Source organism: Coturnix japonica, chromosome 12, assembly GCF_001577835.2.
Source record: "Coturnix japonica isolate 7356 chromosome 12, Coturnix japonica 2.1, whole genome shotgun sequence".
Classification (NCBI taxonomy): Eukaryota; Metazoa; Chordata; class Aves; order Galliformes; family Phasianidae; genus Coturnix; species Coturnix japonica.
In genome coordinates, this window is record NC_029527.1 from 3630081 (window position 1) to 3651058 (window position 20978).

At 41.8% G+C, this 20978-nt stretch overlaps 1 protein-coding gene across 13 annotated transcripts in view; it reads right to left on the reverse strand.

Annotated features, from left to right (window-relative positions):
• The window catches only part of IQSEC1 (IQ motif and Sec7 domain ArfGEF 1), a 248336-nt gene that overhangs the window by 107392 nt on the left and 119966 nt on the right, over positions 1-20978 (reverse strand). For 8 of the 13 annotated variants that reach the window (XM_032447347.1, XM_015874692.2, XM_015874690.2 and 5 more), the window contains one exon: positions 18603-18647. The exons of 4 other annotated variants lie outside the window; for them this stretch is intronic. In XM_032447347.1, coding sequence (XP_032303238.1) covers positions 18603-18647 — 45 coding nt within the window. Of the gene's footprint in view, positions 1-11601; positions 12217-18602; positions 18648-20978 lie in introns of those variants that run through there. One more of the 13 variants, XM_015874698.2, reaches the window with a different exon arrangement.

Sequence of the window (20978 nt, forward strand, 5' to 3'; positions counted from 1 at the left end):
TAAGATGCATTTAAACTGACAGAAATCTCCAGCAGGGGCTGCGTGGGTTGCACAGTTTTCCAGAAATGGGAGGAGGCAGGAGAAAGACTGGAATAGCCTCATACTTGGTCAATAGAGACATGAGCCAGAATGGTTGGTGACAGCTCCTATAATGAAGGGAGAAGTTCAGGATTCCTGAAGGACAACTGAAAAGCACATTTAAGGTGGTAGAGATCTTTTTCCACAAAGGAAACATTTTCTTTATGCTCTCAAGCTCATTGATTTTGCTTACAATGAAATTATCATGTATTAGAACAGCCCAAAACTAATTGAAAATACTCATTGCACTGCAACAAAGGAGAACTTCATTTTGCATTATGCTAGCTGTGGGAGCCAGCAAGCTGCTCTAGAAATAAGCAACTGCTGTGAGCAATTAAGCTAATGTTGAACCTACATGCTCTGAACAGTGGTAATTTCACTGATAAAAGATGTGTCTCTTTACAGGTGAGCACAACTTGCATGTTTAACATTAGAAAAATAGCCACACCCAAATGGCTACTGGAACCTTTAAAGCTCTCTCTTACTAGGAATGTGTACTTTGATCACTTGACTTTTGCACTGGACTTTCCTCTGAGGTCTCTAGCAGTACTGAAGTCAGGACGATATCTGCGCTGTAAAGACCGTTCCACTGTATTTAAGCACCAGTTCAGTTTGTTTCAGGCTTTCCTTCTGTTTCTGGTTCTAAAATCAGATCACAAATGACTTTTATGTTAACTGAATCCTCTCTCAGGGATTATTTCCTGTTTCTGCTGTATTGATTCACTGTGCTGAGAATGAGGAGACATTTTAGTGTTATTTCAGCATCCTGATGATAAAAGCTCTCCACAGTCTCATTCTGGTTGTCATGAACATCCATGCAGGAGCTCAGGCTCACTAAACTCTTTCCTTGGCACAAAATAATTGTGGAGTGTGAAAAGCAGTAATTATTCACGTTGCGTGATTTCTCAAGGGAAGCTCGCGTGACAAAATCACATTATGGGGTTATATGCTTTGAGTGGTACAAAACTATAGCATGCTATTTTTAAATATATCCAATTGCAGTGAGAACACACCATCACCAAGCGTCTCGCTTAATAGCTCCATTCCTGGAATAAACTCTACTGCAATCTACAGCAACTGTGCTTGGCAGGGAGCACACAGCTTGTCAAACACCAGCGCTCCAGGAATGTGCCCAGCAATGCACGGCAGCCCCAGCCTGTCATCTCGTTCGTGTCGGCTGTGATTTAACACAAGGTAAGCAGGTAGGCTCCTAGCATTGCACCAGCTTAGAGACGTTTGAAACTTGAGAGACTTTTCTGCCATAAAAGCCTCCGCCTTTTCTCCCTGCTTCTCGTCTGCCTGAAGCAAACGATGCTCACGATGTGCTAAACACAGACCCTGCATCATCAGATTTGGGGGATACAACAAATTAAAGATAATGATAGGCAAATATTCATGAAGGCATTGGTGCTTTTCTTTTTTTATATCCCAGATTCTGTCTGCATGCAAATGAGACAGAAGCATTTTCAAAACTGAAACCATGAGAACCCCGCTTTCCTTGAAGATCGCTTTCAATAACCCTGCTTTTTCCTTTCAGAACTTTACTGTAAGGACAAACAAAAACCACCCCAGCAATCACCTCAGACTGTGCAGAGTTAACTGCACAGGGCAAATAATACAAGCAGGGGAGAGACCATCTTTAATGCATGCAGCTCTCAGAAACTTACCACAAAGTTTTAAATATTCCTACTGTACCTGATTGTCCTGACAGAAATGCAGTATTTCCACATCAGATTCCACATTGCACTGCCATCTCCCTTCATGACCTTCTCTGAAGTGTTTGCAAAGTTAAAAGGATTCCAAGTAACGTAAGAAAGAAGTTTAGCAGCACACGACAAAGTTAGTCCAAGGTTCACGCAGCAGCCAAGCTCTGATTCACGATTTCCAAGTGATTCCTCTGACTTCCACTCAGATGAACTCAGAGAGAAGCCAGCTCTCCTCATCTGAAGTCTCGAGTTACTCCTTTCTTCATGATTTACAAGACTCCTTGTTTACATTATTTGAAAGCCAGAGACGATTATTAGAGGCTGTTCAGAAAGCTACATATAGTGTTGCTCCAAGTTGGCAAGAAAGCAAAATCTACCTATGAAGCATCTACACAAAGTTATTTTAAATTATTCCACTTGAAAAAAGAAAAAACAAAAATGAAACCAGTCCGGCACCAGGCCCTTAGCAAGTCACTTACTGGAGCTGTAAGACACACCAAACACACACTACATCACATTGCTGAGGCTGAATAAATTCCCAACTGTTTGCAAGATTTCTTGGGCGCTGTAAACTTTGGAGCGCCAAAAGAAGTAATGAGTCATTTTCCAAAGTTGTGTTAGAACAGTTATGATTTCAGTGGTTAATGTCAGCTGTGACATGAATGACCTAGACTACAAATTACATCAAAAATAAAATGACAAAATCTGATTTAAAAGCCCCAAACTTCTTCACTGCGTACGTAGTGTGGTCTAACTGCATTGAAACCTCACAGATAGGTACATGGCAATTGGATTTTCTTTTTGTGTCAGTATATAGTCCTCAGAAAGATTCCAAATCCCACACTTGGCACAGCACAATTTCTCAGTGATGGCAGGGATTTACAAGCAATATTAAATATCCAGCTTAAATAAAAAGTACCAGCACTAACTTTGCTCTTGGTTTTTGGAGGATTATGTTGAAGTGAGCTTCATTTATCACCAACAGTTTCAACTGAATTTAAACCTCAACAGACACATTTGGAATCCCCCTTAGAGAATTATTATTTTTGTTGTTAGCATTGCTATCGTTTACTCACTGAAGGATGAGCCCTTGAAATTCTGCCCTGGTTTCTTCAAGACCACCCAGACAGTCAGTGTTGTTGTTATGACATTACAGCTTCCTGAGCCTTAGCTCAGCCCACCAGACTGCAATTCTCTCAGAGGTCAATAGCACAGTTATCAGGGCTTCTTCTGGATCAAAGACATTAAATGCGTGTTTATATTATAAAACTTAATTAAGCAAGAAACTATGTTCATGTTCCTTCTTGATAGAACCGGACACTTTTGCAATTAAATGCCTCTTTTCTGCCGCGTAACTCCATTCTGTATAAGACCATTTTATCTCGGATCTCATGGCCAGTACCACTAGGCTCAGATAGGCTCCATTTCAGTGATTTTCTGACAACGACTTCAGGAATAAATTACTGACAGCTCATAAAAAAGTTAGAAAAAGTTCCATGGCATGCTGCACATTCTACATCAGTAGAATTAATAGAGAAAATATTACATTAGGAAACTTACAGATCTGTTCTTGCCATAATCTGTGAGATACACTTTAATGATGGAAAAAAGCCACGCAAGTTCTGGCAGACCAGCTGAACTCAATCACTTTAACTTGCAAATATGAGAGAAAAAGTGCAAGGAAAAGTATTTCTTACCTTTGTAGGAGGCACTCTCGAAGTACTTGGTTTACTATAAACAAGCCCATTATATCTGAAGTATTAAACTAACAGTGGTTTATTTTCAAGGTAGCATAAAAGTACCACACATGCTAGTTGTGCCAACTATACCTACTTCAGCATCTATTTCATACATCAGAGTAATTGCTGTTCCTGCACTACACATTCATTGATTCATAGTCAACTGTAATATTTTGACTCTACCAGCATCCACAGAAACATGATTTTATCTTTCTCTAAGAAATAAATAAGGGCAAATATCACACTAAGATCTACAAAAGCTTTTTAAATACAGGACTATTCATCACCAGCTTCATTTAAGTTTCTAGCATTTATGCACATCTAATGACCAAATGAATCAAAGTGATTGTAGAGCATCATCAGATAAAGCTGAGATGCAGCTGTTTTTTTTGCTTTCTTTGCTCTTTTATATGAGCTGCAGCTCTTGATAGCATGGATAGATCCATGGAACAGCAAACACTGTTTCAACTGAGTTTGTTCACTAATTCACAACATTGACCTAGGCAAATCAAGCTAGTCCGCCTCCAAGCAAGCATTTACTCTGCAGGGAATAGGAAGCTCAAAGCTGGAATAATTTAGAACTGATAGGCAACCCGCAAAGACAAAATAATGTACATCCAGAAAACACTGAATGCTGTGCAAACCATATAACGAGCTGACAAATCTAGTGTTTTGGTTCTACAATTAGTACTTGGGTGTAGATTAATGCTATTTATCCTGGTGTAAACATGAGGAATAGGCTACTCTGAAATGCTGCTGGAAATGACAAGGCACATTGTAAGGCTTCATGACAGCAAGGAAAGCAGTGCTAGATTTGACCAGCTGCAGGTGTAATGTTATCAGCCACAGCAGATGATTTCTGTATGTGCACAGATGTGAAGAATGAGTGATTAACTAAAGCCTATGGTTCATTCTGTCTCTCTGATGGGCTGCCTTTTCTGAAAAGATCCCTTTCACAGTACGATTACCACAGAGGTAACAGAACAGATACGAAAGAGGAAATCGACTAATAACTATTTCTTACTCTTAAGGACAGTCTTATTTGGGAATGGAAGAACTTTGCCAGGAGCAGTAAGACAGAACATCCCTTTTGTCTGAGCTGTTTACGTTCTTTTCCTTTGTTCACAGTGACATTACTGTGCCTGAAACAAGACACAGATTAGCATATCAAATGATTTCACTTTTTTGAAGCCTTGTTTGCTTTCACTGTAGGACAAGTCAAGATGAGCCCCAGCACCGCAGGGGTGTTTTGGCATCATGTCTGCTTTTGACACAGATTTTCCATTTTGTACAACAATCATAATCTATTGTAATGATTCCAGCTACAATTTTCTCCCATACTCACACATTTGGCCAAGCAATCACAGCCAATGCAGACTGTGGGCTGGTAACAAGGGCTATTTGGAGACAGATGCTGCCTGGCTGGTTTATTATCCCTCTTTGGGTGTGGCAATAAAAACTTCAGTTATCTCTTCCCCTTGAAATGAAACAACAGATTCCATTCGTAGGACATCACTGCACCCACCCAGTTACACTGTGCATGGAACCATGCTTTGTATGAAGCAGAACTCCCCAAACAAATATGCTTAGTTTGATTCTTTGTTTTCCCTTCCCATGATATTCCCTGGAAACCTTTACTCAATTAGTCTTGCTTGCAAGTCATCCACAGCACAACCCTCCCCCACAGTGGTGTCCTGCTATCAGTGTCTGCTCTCAGCTGTCTCCATACTACGAAGTTGCCACAGGAAGCTGTAATGAGTGGCTCTGCCGCATTCCCACTTTAGTACATTGGCTTTTCCAAGGCCACTCATCACTTTAAGTGTTTTATTTTCAGTGGATTAATGAAGTGCTGTCCTCTGCATCAGATGATCATGGTGAGCCTAGGTTTTCCCACAAGTTTACTTCCATATTTATGCACTGAATGGGCACACCAACCCTCTTAGAGCTGTATTTCATGGTTTATAACAGGTAAAATAATTCCAAACTTTATAAAAAAAACCCACATCTTCTAAGGAAGAGACCTATAATTCTGACAACTGGTCATTCAGATAAAAGCAGTGCTATGATACCAGCTTTCCCAGGTGGCTTATAAGGGCTCACTCAGCAGCCTAGGCAGCCAAAATGTGTCTGTCTGCACTGGGCTATCCCTGCCCCTCCCACAGGCAGTTCTGCCTCTTGCAAAGCCAGCATGAAGGGCTGCCTACTTCACTGTCCCAGCTGCTATGTGAGCAGGAGCTGAAACTGCTGATGCAGGTGAGCTTGCACCACGACCACCTGAAAGAGCTGAGACAGACACACTGGCTTTGCATTGTTGAGTGCCCACAGCTGGAGCACGGGAATCAAAGCGATTGTTTTGGGATTGTTGTCCTTCCTACTGGAAATAAACTTGCCAGAAGTTCTCACAACTTGGCACTTAAAAGCACCTACCAAATGTTTTAGTAACAATACTATGATACTTCCAATGGTTTTTATTGCTAAAAAGAACCCAGAGTCACTTTAATCTGTAAAAAGGCAATGTTTTCTTTAATAGAGGAAAGGATTTAGATATAATACAATGACTATATTTCTTCTTTTGCCTCCACTGGATTTTCTCTCCTTGCATTTAAACCTTCTTTTTCTAACTTCTCAGACATTCCTAAGGGCATACAGAACACAACGTTTTCTGGGAGCTCACAGCAGTGTCAGACACGTACGTCAGTCAGCACGGTTTTGGCATTTTGCTAAAGGGCATCTTGGCCCCACAAGCTGGCAGGCCTGTGCTGCTCAGGAGCCCTCCAGCACCCTTCTAGCTGAATCTACAGATAGATTCTCTTGTGCCCAGGCCTCCACCATACTCCCAGAGCCCTTTTCTGTGACTTAATCTTGGAAGACTATCAAAGGAAGCTCAGAAAGCTTCCAATTCATGTAGGCTCATAGCCAGATGCACAATTAAAATGTGACAGCCCCAGGGTCTGCCTATCCATCAGATGCATCTAAACACAGTAGAGACCAGACACTGAAAGAGTAAAGCCTGGCACACAGCGGGCTCTCAAGGGGCGCAGCTCAATGGCAGACATCGCCAACTACACATCTGCAGGAGTCCCAGAACACACACCAAGGTTCTTCAAAGTCCTAACACAAACCTCACATTGTGGAAGGTAGAAATCTGCACAAATGTAAAGAATGCAGAACGTGATCACACCGAGTTGGTTCCTGGGTGAGAAATGCTTTGGAAAGTACTGACACTCCACTTACCACAGAGGCAGAGAAAGGGCACATATGCAAGGAACCACCTCCATTCAGAAATGCAGATTATCAGTTACAGCAGTGGTGACAGAAGACACCACACAGCCCTTTATATCTGCAATGGATTTTTGGCAGTTGGCAGTACCAAAGTCCCACAGCAGACTTCAGTGAAGTCAGGGCATGGAAATGTAAGGGATCCTGAAAGATGGCTGCCCACTGCATTGGAAAGAAGAACATCCCAGAGAGCTAAGAAAAATTAGGAGTGTGAATAGAAAGCGTATGGACAAAACAGCTTGAACACTTATGAACTCTCTCAGATAGGTGGTAGCATTAATTACATTAAAATGAAGGCTATAACCAGAATAAAAAGTATTGGGGTGTTTTAATTTATTGGCTTGAAATCACTGCTTCCCTGAGTGTAGGCAAGGCATTTGTATATGTCAAACATATATACAAATATATATTTTTTTAAAATTTATTCAATGGCTTCCTTTTCATCATTTTTATGCTGAATATGGGAATGCTGCAATCTGCCATTTTTGCTGGCTGCCCTTCAGGAGGATGTTGGATTTGGGGGATAAGGAGGAGGAGAGAATTGTGTGCTCTCAGCTGCTCTGTGTTTGCATAAACACTGCCAGCATCAGCCTCCTGGGAGAGCCGTGCTATAGGCACTGTGACTCAGCCCTGCTCTGGATGAAGTCACTGTCAAGTGGAAGCAAACTATTTGTTTCTAACAACATATATGGTGAACTCCAAATGCAAGTTCAAGACAACTTCAGTTACTTATCCCACACACTCTGCTATTATTTTGTTCAAGACAGATTGCAAAGGAGCTCATAGTTCAAATGAGAGCCAGAAGTAAAGCAAACCAGCTGACATCACTGTCAGTGTGAGGAAAAGAAATCCTTGCTCTCATGAACAAGAACACAAAGATTTATTTTTCTTGCTTGCTGTTGGTGAGATTTGTTACCACTGTACAGGTATTGTTTCTGGGGATCTTAAGATCACAAAAGGTAAATAACGTATTGTCAGCCTTCATTAACTGTTATTTCAAATAATGGATTTAAAAATTGTGTTCTCTTTACATAAGAAGTAGCACACGATGACTGAGACCTGTATCTGTAGCTTATGCTGTGCTTTACTTAAAGGAAGCAGCCTGCTCCTTGCCTGCCAGCAGCTGTGTTGTCTGACACATCTGAAGCCACCCCACATCATCTGCAGGCAAAGTCCGTGCTGTCAACACCAGAGGCAAGGAACAGAGACTATCAAAGTACTTTTTTTAAAGGAATTCTTTTTGACAAAGAGCTTAGAAGACAATCCTGACATAGATCACTTAAAGCACATATGCTATCGTTGAAACTGCATTTAAATCAGAGCTGGCGATTCATTTAATAGCTTCAAACGCTACAAATTTGTCTTGGATAACAGAGTAGCAAAAAGGATGAGCTGAGAGATGCAGGTGCCCCACAGAGATTGATATTAGAGGGGCTTAACCAGCTTCTGAGACTCAGTTCCTTTGTGACATTCTGGTATAGCAGCAATAAGCTGTTCCTGCACCGGAAATTTATGAAAGTGTTTTCACTTATTATCATCACTGAAACATCCAAGTGGGACTGAATCATACACCAAAATATAGACCTGCTCTTGCCTGGAGATGGGCTTAAGCACATGATTCAGTCTATCCTGAATCACAGTGCTGGAATTGCCAGTCCCAACTAAAGACCAGCAGAGAATTCCAGCCAATCCCTCTTCAAACAGCCTGCCATCCCTCTCTATCTGACTCCATTGGGGTGGCTGGAATCAGAGGCTTGCTGGAAACACCCAACTGCTCTGTAAGGGACTCCTGCCTCCTATAGAGTGAGCAAACTGTAAAAAGGGAAAATGGAAATGGAGAGGTCATTTGTAAAAAAAATGACTCGTTAAAATAAATAAATAAGTAAAAATGTTCTCATCTTTTAAAAGCATTGCAAGAAATTAGAGGAAAATCCTGGAAGAAAAAAATCCCCCTCTCAGAGTACAAGTTACGATCGCCTTCACTTTCAAACACAATTCTTCTCACCTTATTGCTTTCTCTTTAATGCAGTACTAGCAGTAACAGTTTCCCACATGGACCATTACACACCAGCTGGCAGAAGCACAGCACGATGCATCTCCCAGCTAGAGAAATCTTCACTTCCACACGTTAAATCCAAAGTCACATGATTTTATAATAATTCGCCAATTAAGCATGAGACATTCATCCTCAAAATCACACAGAAACCCTACAGTGATTTGCTCATCTTACATTTAATCTACTATAGAAATTCATCTCCACGCTTCTGGTATTTGTATTCAAAGGATACCAAAACCCAGCACATGAGGGGCTATAGCACTGACCAACACACAGCCACTGCTGTGTGTTGATTTCCATAAATTAATGAATTACCAAACACATCATACAGTTTCTGTAATAGTTCTTCCTCAGTGTCCCCAGACCCTGCACTGGTGTCCACTGTCTGGTTCAGGCAACAGGCACGATCCCATAAGGCATCCCTGAGTAACAAAATCCAAAACCACAGCTTGACTTCTGAAATACAGCAGCATGCCACAGAGCTTCTGAACTGACAAGAAGCATTTACTGTAGTTCTCACCATTGAGTACAACTGAAATTTGAAGTCATGTTCTGCTCAGACAGCCCACAAAAGGGAACAGAAGAGCAGTCCCATTGCTTGCTATGCCGGCTGTCTGTGCCCCACTGGGCTGGGTGAGTGCACGAGTAGCAGGCAGAGCTCACAGGGCAGAGACAACCCATAGCAGCAGCAACACACCTTGAGTGGGGTTTTGTACATCCTCCCCACACCTGCCCTGCAGTCACCTGCTGTCATACCACCACTTGCACATTGGGAAGGCCTTTGAGCTCAGTACTGCTTCCCTGGCACTGCACCTCTGCACACGTGGCTGCAGCCAATTCTGGGTGACATTGGTAGCAGAAGGAGCATCATGCAGAAGTGTCTGAATTCTGCTCCTGTCTCCACTCTCGGACACTTGTTCTCCCCCTCATCCAGGTGGAACAGAGGGCAGGCAAGAACACTAATTCATATGAACAATTCATCAAGTAAGCCTCACATGAAGGAACTCTTCATTGAGTCCTATTTTGGTTATCTTATTTCATACATAAAAGAGGAAAATGCATACACACAAGACAATTTTGGCTCTTGTCCAAGAGTGTCAGCTTACAACAATTACTGACAGAAACTCATTCAATCTAAAGAAAGTGTTTTTTCTTCTTTCCATTTTAAGTGCTCTTTCTTGAGTTTTGTTTCTTTATTCATTCGATACCATTTGCTTTTCACACTCGTTAGTCACTCTGCCTTTAATCAAGAAGTTATTCTGCCTAAAATCTAAGAAAGTTGAAACTTTAATTCTCCTTTTCTCAGAATGACGAGAATAAAGCGTTTCTATCTGATATTTAAGTGCTTTGACTCTTCTTACTTCTGTCCATACAAACGCACTCCAGGAGGAGAGTTCAAATACATGCAAGGTTTGATGATAAACAAATTAACTGTCTGGAAGGATGCAAATGGAAAGTCCTTAGGTACTGCAGGGATTTCCATTAGGAGATGCAGAATAACCCTAGGGTAATTCATTTGCAACAAAGCTGGGAGGTTGCCAGGAATCCGAAACATAAAGCTTGAGTTTAGTTGTATTTACTCACACCAGAACAGTCTGCCTATATTTCGTATTTCACATGGATTCTCAGCAAGGAGGATACGACAACAGGCTGGGAATAGGTTGGAACTTTTTTTTTTTTTGGCCTAAAAATGAAACTTGTGAAAAGCTGTAATAGTATAAAGCTATCTTTTGAAACTTCAGCAGCCAATGGTCACAGATGAGGGTCCTATATTACTCAATGCCAGAAAGTGGGGGCACCCCTTAAACCTTGAAAAAGATTGGAACGGTTCCCTTCTCCAGCCTCCAGTCACTGCATGAAAAATTCAACTGCAATTAGCATTTAGTACAAAGCACTTTCTGTAGGCTGACAATAGATAGTCAGACCACAAAGTGTACATAGCAAGAACAGAATCCTATTTTAAATCGCATGGGTTTTGTTAGCAATGAAAATATCTCCACTTTTCCCCCAGAAAATTCAGAGACCCACAATCGCCATAAGTAGCGTAAATCAAGAGCAAGAAAACAGAAACTTAGATTAAAAAACATTGAGCTAAGTTCAGGGACATGTTAAATGGAATTGCTTATTTTGCTGTTCCATTAAATAGGCAAAGCTCAATGCATCTGACACCCAGCACTATTCTTTACGATCCCCTTTCACCATCAATCATTTAAGCTGTACGTCAGGCCTGCCTCACTGAAGTGCCCATTGCTCTGAATGACTGTGATGTGCGCTTTACACCAGGAGGGAAATGAAAGATAAACTATTATATTACTAAATATCCCTGAAAGAAAAGAAGGACCTTTACGTTATGTAAATTTCCATGACATTTCAATTAATCTCAGTGCTATCTGCAGTCTGTAAACTACACAATACAAACTACTGTGCCCATGGATGAAGTATCAGAGATCAAAGTACCAATCAAGTCTAAACTGAGGTGATGTGACTCAAAGTAAATGGTAAAACCAAACAGCATCCTCACCTTTCGCATCTGCATGCACAGAGACAAAAGTGGTTGATAATGAAAACAATAAAAAAGGACCTTTACAACCTTTGTCACAAGTTCTGATTAATTCCCTACCACTCCCTTTTCCTGTGTATATTTGCCTTTCAGCAGCAGAACAGCGTAGTGAGTAAAAGCACTGAGGGCATCATGTGCAGCAACACAGTCCCGAAAAGAATGTCTGAGTTAACGTTTTCTTACCTTTTATAGAAGCCGTGGAGAGGCTGCAGACACAGGAACTGCCAGTAATCCAAGCAGAAGGCCTTTAACTTCAGCATTTTCAAAGAACCGTACTGCAGCAAGCGGATTCTGCAGCTAGATTTTAGCACCACGAGATTGCTTTTGTTTTTGATGGGAATGACTTCAACCCAACTCTCCCCTTATTGCCGCACACGAGTGTTTCTAAGTGCTGGCGGTGCAGCAGCCCGCGCACATGGCACAGCACCTGCACACCGCAGCACCCACTTCCATACAAAGAGGCAGCGCACAAAGGCTACGGCTCACAGACGCTCTTTGATCCTCACTGCAGTTTATCTTCCCCAAAGTGTCCGATGCCACCGGATAGCTGTTATTACACACAAATCCCGCTTCTCCTTTTGGCTATTTTAGGCCACTCGGATGGCCCTCCGGACAAATAACGTGTCTGCGTTCCAGCTAAGGCTGCAGAAAGAGCTTTGCAAACCATCCTGAGAGCTTGCAGAACTTATGAGAAGACAAGCAATTATCTCAATCAACCTCACAACTGCCTGTAATCACAGCAGCGCTATGATCCCATCACACTGGAACGGCGGTCCCCCCCGCTCCTTTTTTTTGTTGTTGTTGTTGTTGGTCAAATAAAGCAGCACACAACTCCGCTCATCAGCTCCCCCCGTGCAAATCACACCAGCCCCATTGTCTGCCAGCACCTATGAGAACTGTGGGCTCCTTATGACGGGGAAATAAAAAAAAAAAGACCAAAACCAGCCCCCAAACCCGAAGCGCAGACCCTCCTCCCCCACCCCTCCCCACCGCGCTGCTCTCAGCTTGCAGCAGCGCTCGGCGCAGTCAGCCCGGCGGGGCGCGTTGCCGGGCAGCGGCAGCCACAGCGCTCCCCCAGCAGCGGGCAGCCCCGGCACAGCGGGCATTTGGCGGCGTCTGCCGTCGGCTACGGCCCGGCTTTAGAATCTCCGGCCAGACGTGCTAAAAGCAGAAGGCTTTTGGTTCTGAAAGAACATCAGTTTGAACTGCTGTCTTATCTTTAATAGAAGATACCCAGCCGATTCTCCCACCCCTCCGTTTTTCCCTCAGTCCCATAGCGAAGGCTCTCACCCCGTGGGGTGCCCGGGCAGGAGCTCACGCTGTGAGCCTCATATGGGATGGCTTTAGAAGCAAAGCAAAGCACACGAGCTCTGCTGGACACTGACCATGTCATATGCCCACTGTGCTGCCAGATTCACCTTTCCCAAAAGTACAGTTTGTGTGTTTGCACTTGGGTGAGGTTTGAAAGTCATCCATAGGAGCCACTGGTGGTATTGCTTGCTATCAGTAGAGGGAAAGAAATCTACACAAATAACAACAGAACCAAGGTCACAACCCAAGGAAACATCTGAAACAATACAAAACACCTTTTTTGTTTTGCTTTTTTACCATCTTTATGCTGTTTATAAAGAAGAAAACCAAACTTAACCAGAGCCCCTCAGGAGTTCAGGCACATCCAAACCCCACAGACCTATTGCAGGGCAGTAGTTTGGGACCCTTTGGATCTGATCTTACTCATAGTCACCATTTAGTGCCACAGGCACCTTGCAACGCCCTGTGCAATACAGCTGTGGAAGGTGAGTTGAAAAGAAATTCTAAGTTGCTGATTCTTTGCTTCCTTAAAGAACCTGTCGATCCTTACTCAGGCATATTTATACTTAGGCAACAACCTTCAAACATTTTCATGTCACAGTTCCTTGTACTTCCCTAGAAACAGATTGTACAGCCCAGGATGAGTGGTGGGAATGAACCGATCACAAAGAAACACCTTGCAGGAAAAGCCAAAGAGTGCATTTCATTTACATCTTTAAAAAAAAACCGTCCTTAAAGAAAATTCCCTTAGAAACAATCCCTGGCCCTGCCCAGTGCCTGCACTCGCTCCCTGGGATTTCTTTCATGCCAGCAGCAGAACACTGTTGAAGTGATTCCCAAGAAAACAATTGCTCACATTTAATAAGCCAGCCCGCTAACAGTATGACACACACCATGGGATTTCCAGCCTACTTTTCTCCCTGCTCTTTCATTCTCCAGGGCTTCAGTAGCCTGGCAGTTTTCCAGGAGGTGATACCATCAAGCTAAATGTTACATTTTCATATCAAAATCTTCCAGCCCAATGCTCCATCCTTGATATCGGCCTCTGCTTTAAAGGGACAGTTTTACTTGAAGGGGAACTGAGCAAAAGCCCTTTGGGAATCTGTGCCTGTGGGAGAGCACCAGCCTCCCCCAGTCTCCCTGCTGCTGAACTCTGACTTTGGCTGAGATGCTGCTTTCCCATTTTGGTGGTGTTTGATGGCAGTTACTGATTGTAATGGACCAAGAACAAGGAAACCTCATCCTCTTTTAGAACAAAACGGATGGGCCATAAAGTGTTTACCTTTGAGGTTTTCCCTATCTGAACTTCTTGAGATTCCTCAAGAAACACCTCAAAGCCGCAAGGAAGGACTTGCTCCATAACCAAAACCAGTTACTCTCAGGACCAAGGAAGAAGGGGAAAGGCACACAGAGACAGTTAACCTCGTGAGACATCATCCAAAGTTTTGATCCCCAAACGAGACTTCCTAGAAAACACATCTTTGACTACTCACATTGCAAAGCCATTTCTTTTCGTCCATCATACAGTTTACCAGAAAAAAAAACAAAACAAAAAAACCCTATTCATCACCTTAATTGCTTCTATATACTGGACTTCTTGTGAGATAAAGCCACATACCCATGGATTTTCTGACAGCAACCAGCACTGATTATACTGCACTGCATGCAGACAAAATGCTAATTAGGGCTTTTGCAAATGAAAAGCACCATGTTCTCAACACAGTCTTCATTTTCACTCGTCTTCTGTAGGAAACCAAGAAAGAAAATTAAGCTTCATCTCACACTTACACCACCATAAAACTAGTTCTTTCAGAAAGGCGTTTACTGCTACCCTTGACTTAGAATTCCCAGGCCTAATAGGGCAGTAATTTCTGGCTGAGCTGCAGCTTCGGCATGGTACCATAAGTGAGCAGCATGCTGGAAATGTTTGTAGTCTAGCGGAGGCAGCACTGGCATCAGTGTACTGAAGGCTCTGACAACCCTTTCAAAATGAGCCATTTAAATAAAAAAGGCAAGATAAAACATACAGTATAAGCCCCAGTTGTAGGGTGGCTGCCTTGGCAACCTGGGAGGCTGAAGTGAAGCTGTCCACTGATGAGGAAGAATGTTGTATAAAATAAACCCACTATATGGTCAGTGCAGGAAAATCAACTTGTCTATCAAGAATTAAAGATTATGTAGCTGTAGTGCATACATTCAATGTTATACATCTTTACTTACATACACTCTTTATCATGATATGACAGGAAGAATCCTGAAAAATATTTCACTTGTGTGGAAAAATATTGTTTCTGTCTACTTAGAGAGTACAGAAACAGGAAGCCTACAGCAAGAGATCATCTTTCCATAAGTCCTTCCTGACTGCAGGATGGGATAATTCTGTAGCCACAGACAAGATCTTCAAGCTAATGATTCATAGGCTGTGGAGCTCAAGCATGTCATAAGAATAAGATCATGCAGTTCCCATACTTATTCCATTACATTCACTGTGCACACCACATTAAGGAGTAAGGATTGTACAAAGTAGAGATAATATCAGATTTTGTGCAAATGAATAGACCCTGAAGAAGCTGCTGGTATGCTTGAAGAATACAGCAGCATGTACAGCCTCTGTATGCTGCAGCCCTTTCTTGATAGTGGAAAACAAATACTGTCCATGTGCAAGTGAATGGGAAAGTTTCCTAGGTTGTTCCTAAAAAAAAATAAATAAGGGATGTTTTCATGTTAAAGGCTCTGCAAAGCCAGACCTCTCTTTCAGGACCTTTGATGCAGATCTGGGTGCCACATCAGCAAGGATTCCTTCCTGACTGGGGAAAATGGAAAGAGAAACATGAACAGAGCTCTTGGGCTCTGCTGCACCACTGTAACACCCACATGTGATGGGATTATCTTTATATTATTATTATATTACGCTATCTGCCTTATCTTTACCCAAGAGGAAGCTTGGCTGATAAGTTCTCTGCTTCAAAGAGATCTCCAATTTATTCAGCTTCCCCACAAATTATTAATTGCCACTTGATATTATTCTTCAGTCTTGGTTACCAAACCTTTTGAAATTGCCAAAGTTTCATGAGAATAGTAAGAAATTTGTTGTTACGTTTCTGAATGTCTGCTCTCTAAACAGATCAACGCGAGTTAATCATTCTGTAACAGAAGATGATATAAAATGTGAACATCTAAAAGTAGGTGTGATACTACAGAAGACTCTCATTGGTTCAGGAATCAAAATCTATTTGGACACCAGCTGAAAGCTGAGAGAGGACCACTCGAAATACCCTGAAAGTCTACTGTGTGCAGCATGGAGATGTTTGTGCAAAACCCAGCACACATATATAGCATGCCAGTTTGTACAGGTTTTTCTCTTCTTAACGGGCACAAGCCCTTTTCCACATTAGCCTTTATTCTTTATAATACTGGACTCCTTTCTCATCTTCCAACTGCATAACATCCCAACTGACAGAATACAAGTGCAGCCTTCAGGGATCTAGGGGAGATACGTGATCTGTTGGGTGGGGAATCTATGCAGCGTTGAAATGAGACAAAATTAGTTATCCAGGTTACAACGTTCTGGATAATCCAAGATCTAGAAAAGTGGTTTTAATTGGGAAAAACTTACCTTGCCGATGAAGACTGGAAGTTGATGAGCACGACACAAGTACAAGAAAAGTAGCCTAGAAAATATTATTTGCTTGATAGGACAGTAGATGGATTCGTATTAATATGGTACCTTCTGTTTCATGGGTCATTCAAAGAAAAATTTGCTCAGTTTTGTTACATTCAGCATAAAGAAGTCTGTAATTTTGCTTAAAAGTAATTCCCCTTTAATATTGCCTAATCACAGCTTCAGAACAGGCTTATTCCTACTTGACCTACTGAAGTCAGCTAGGTTTCACATCTAGGTTTCATGTGCTGTTTCTTCAGTTATTTGACCCTAACAAAAAAACCACTGTTTCAGTAGATGACATCTGGAAAGTTCTTTAATGTCTCCTCTGTGGCTGTTTAATTTGAAAGTTTGTACATGTCCTAACATTTTTTTATTCATAGTTAAAAAGCAGCACTTTCACACCCTTATTTGGTAACAAGATTTCTTCCCTGTTCTCAAAATGTTAAAGGCCTTTTCATATGCAAATACATCTATGGCCAAATTAATTTTTATGAAGACAGTTCTGCAAAACAACTTGTATGCTCAGAATCATTTATTTGCATTAGCATACGAGCATATAGGTCTTATGGAAGTGCATGGGATAAAGAGGGAAGTCTCGAAACCTCTGCTAACTTGCAGATTTTCTTTTTTCAGAAGGTAGAATATAAGCTAGAATAATAAACTTTTGTTTGAAATATAAAGAAGTGCAATCAAGGATTCCATACCAGTTTGCATCAATCCACTGCAGGCTTAAGAGTGCAGCCCACTGAATGCATACTAATGAGACCATTGACATTAGCAGCGTGCATGAAACTTTGTTTATGGGGCTGCGCAGCAAGGCCAGTGGCCATATTGGTACCTACTAAGTGTTGCAGTTTCCTTTTCAGGAAAATAAGAGGGAAAAAAGGAAAATATTCACAGGTCTGAACAGAGCTTAGCAACTTAGCAACAATTAAATCACTACATTTTCTAGGTTAACACATATTTGCACTCAAACTAAAGCTACGCACTTCTTCACTGAATTTAACCTCTTATGTCTCCTCAGTTGTTCCTCATCTCCCTCACTGACATCCTCCCACAGAAAAATAAAATCGTTATTAAGAGAGGTAGTGTCATAAAACCTGCTTTTCTCACAGAGATTTGTGTAGCCTGGAATAAAGATGGCAGCAATGCTTTTCCTTGGGATAAGGTTCTCAGAACCAGGTAAGTCAAAGCAGCTACATGGTTCTTGCTCAAGTAAGATTTCAGAAAGGTGGAGGGGAGGGGAAAGCTGACCACTTCCTGCATTGTCCTGCCACACAAAGGAACAGTATGCTGTCAAACTGGGTGCTGGGAACAACACTGCAGTCAAATCTGTATATTGTCCCCTGTGATTACGCTGAGCTGAAGATAATATTTCTCACAGGAACCTGTGAGTGTTTTTTAGGAAATGACAGTAAGGTTCACACTTCACCTTCGGAATATCATACACTGGGAGATGAAGATAGAGAGAAGGGCCACACATTTGTATAAGCGTAAACAAAATAGTTCCCAATATTGTGGTGTCCAAGCAAACTTAAAACCACACAGTGTGGAAAAGTTTACATCCCTAAAACTTGGAAAAGGAAGACATCTACCCAACAGGTGTCAGTTCAGGAGAAAAGGACTTTGCCTCTAATTAATCAAAGGAAGCTCACGAGTGATGCACACTTTAATGTGCAGCTATAACAATAAAACATGCAAAGTGCCCATTTGATATGCAGTGTTAACAATACTAGCATTTTTTTTCTTAACTCAGTGATCAAAGTCAAATTTCAGTCACTGTGATGACTCATGTGGCAGTAATTTCTTAACTCTTACATGTGGTTGTATGATGACATTGAGCAATTTAAAAACCAGTAGCATTTAAACAAAATGAGGACTGCTACAGAACTACCAGGAATGATCAGATCTTTTTAGCACAACTTAGGTTCATAAAACCTTGAGAGATGGTTTTGCCATGTGCACACACTAGTATGCCCTCCCTGTCCTTCAGGGTCCTTTGAGAGCAAAACCACCAGAACTGAATTTAAGTTGGAAACCCTGGAAGAAAGAGTTATCCCCACTTAAAAACAGAAAAACCTGAATGCTTGGTCAATACACCTTCACTGTCTACATAGTATGATAAAGTTATGTGATGTATAGCTAATGCAGACTGGAATTCACTACTATTATTTCAAACCTAGCATTAACAGTTGCATTACCACAGTACCTGAGCGGGTCGGTGGAGATGCTGCTTCCTGTTTCCAGTGAGGTCCTGAGATGATAGCAAAAGAATAAAATTATAAAGTATTAAAGCAATTTTTTAAATTGTCTATAAAAGTAACTTTGTTATCTTCATTGTTTACAGCCATTTAATAGTACCTAGCATGACATTAAATATAGTTGCAAAAAAACAACAAACAAACAAACACAGAAAAAACAGCAGCTATTTCTTACTCATTAGTGAAAGAGGAATTAAAGAAGCATCTTTAGGCAAAGAGTGATCAAATGTGACTGACAGCATTTGGCTACATGAATACCTGACCACGTTGTACTGCACGCACCGTTACAGTAAACACTCTCAGAACCTGCCTTCTGTTTTCAATCTTGCACTGTGTGCACTGGCAACACAATTTCAGCTCAATCCACCAGTTTCAGTACAGCAGAACCTTACAATAAACCAACATAAGCAAGTAGTACAGCCTTCAAACATCTAAAAGCTTTTCATTGTTGAAATCTTCACACCATGCAAACATCCTTGGAGCTGTGAGCTCATTCCCCAACAGATACACCTGCATGTGGTTCACTGGAACAGTAGTGCAGCTTACAGGCTTACAGTACATGCTCACGACTACACTGCTTTCATCCTCAGTACATCTGCTGAGCAAAATTAGCAGTGGCATACAACAGGGAGCTGCATGAAGCTCTCCTGTGAGACTCGTATTTGATTTTGTTCTCGTATTCTGCTCTCCTGGTGGCTTCTCTCACACCAAGCAACAGATTTCCTGCATGCATTTATTAATAGAACGGTCAGCCTGCAAATCCTTGGGCTTCTTCTCTCCCCAGAAATGCAACTACAGTTGCAATGATTCCCAAAGAATTATTGCAGCAGAAAGTTTTAAGATACAAAGTACAGAGGTGACTGCAACTACACTGCTATTTAAGTAGCAACAACGTGAAGCGTGGCATTACTAACTAAACTTGCTCTCAGTGTGCATGACATCAGATTTATGATAAATTTTCACATGACAAAACCGAATTTTTAGAGTAAAAAGAAAACAGCATTTCCAAAGGCCACAAGAAGATGTCAGCCAAATGAACACATTCACAATCAACTCTCCACCATTATATTAGGTACCATTTTAAATTGTCATTTGTACTTATACATTTGCACCCCTTACCCAAGCTGCCATTGGCCAACTTCTCCTCTTACAATCATTAATGTGTACAGTTAAGGATGTTCATACAATTAGCATTAGAACTGTCTTCATTATATTTACAGAGGTTATTTGTAAATCAATTGCAAACCTTCACTTTTAATACCAAGATTATGAGTACAGTTACACGCAGCAAGAGGGATATGTGAGATGAGATGGCCATGGGCACAGCCAATGCAAGGATCAGATGCACAGGAATGGAAACAAACCATGATGCCTAAATAACTGCAGTGCAGGCAGGGATCTAAAATAGACACGAGGAGCTTTTCTCACTCAGTAATTTGTTTGCTCTCAGAGTTAGGATCTGTGAATAGCGATTCACTTTGATGGGTCGGTTTACATGTGCCAGCTTTGTGGCTCACTGTTCATTTAACAATTGGAAATTGCGAACCTAATTTCCTTATAATTAAGTTTACTGCTTAACGATCTGCTGTCCAAGTGCCAACACACTCACCGGTTGGACTTTCTGTCTCGCTGTTAGCACAGATTCAGAATCTTCTCTGAGCATTTCTGTTACTATAAATAAATCCTGACGAGACTCTGTGCGCGGTGACAATGCACCATGCATAACGAAGAGATGGAAATGACACAAGGCCCTGCTGATTAGCCTCCACCCACACAGCTTTGATTGTGCCAAGTGACACCAAGCACGTCGTGACCTCGGGGACTCCTCACACAATCACAAGGAGCAGGATTACAGCTTCATTAGGAATACCTTGTTTTTCATCAGGAATAGGCCCCCTGCGGTAAGGCTCCCCAACAAATGCATGCTTTGGTGTCAGGAGATGCAGATCTTTCTGAACACACAGGAAGAAAGCTCAGTTTCCACAGCAAAAATATCCATCTTGAGGCCGCCCCTAAACACAGCTAAAAGTGTCTGAATTTACTGAGAGTTTTCCAGATTTTTTTCCTGCTGCTGCTAACAGTGTTATGCTGTGCCGTGCCATTAGTAACTGTGTTTTTGCACCTGGTAACTGCAGTTAGGAATACATAATGCCACAGATCTAATCGATTTGGCAGCTGGCAACAGAGCCATGATAGCTGATGACACACTCAGGCCCAGCAGGTCTGGTGGGTGCTGGGCAGTGCCACACCATGCAGGGCTCTGGGCTGCTGCAGGGCAAACAGGCAGAGCGCTGCCCAGCCTGGTAAAATCTCTGTGCTAGAGA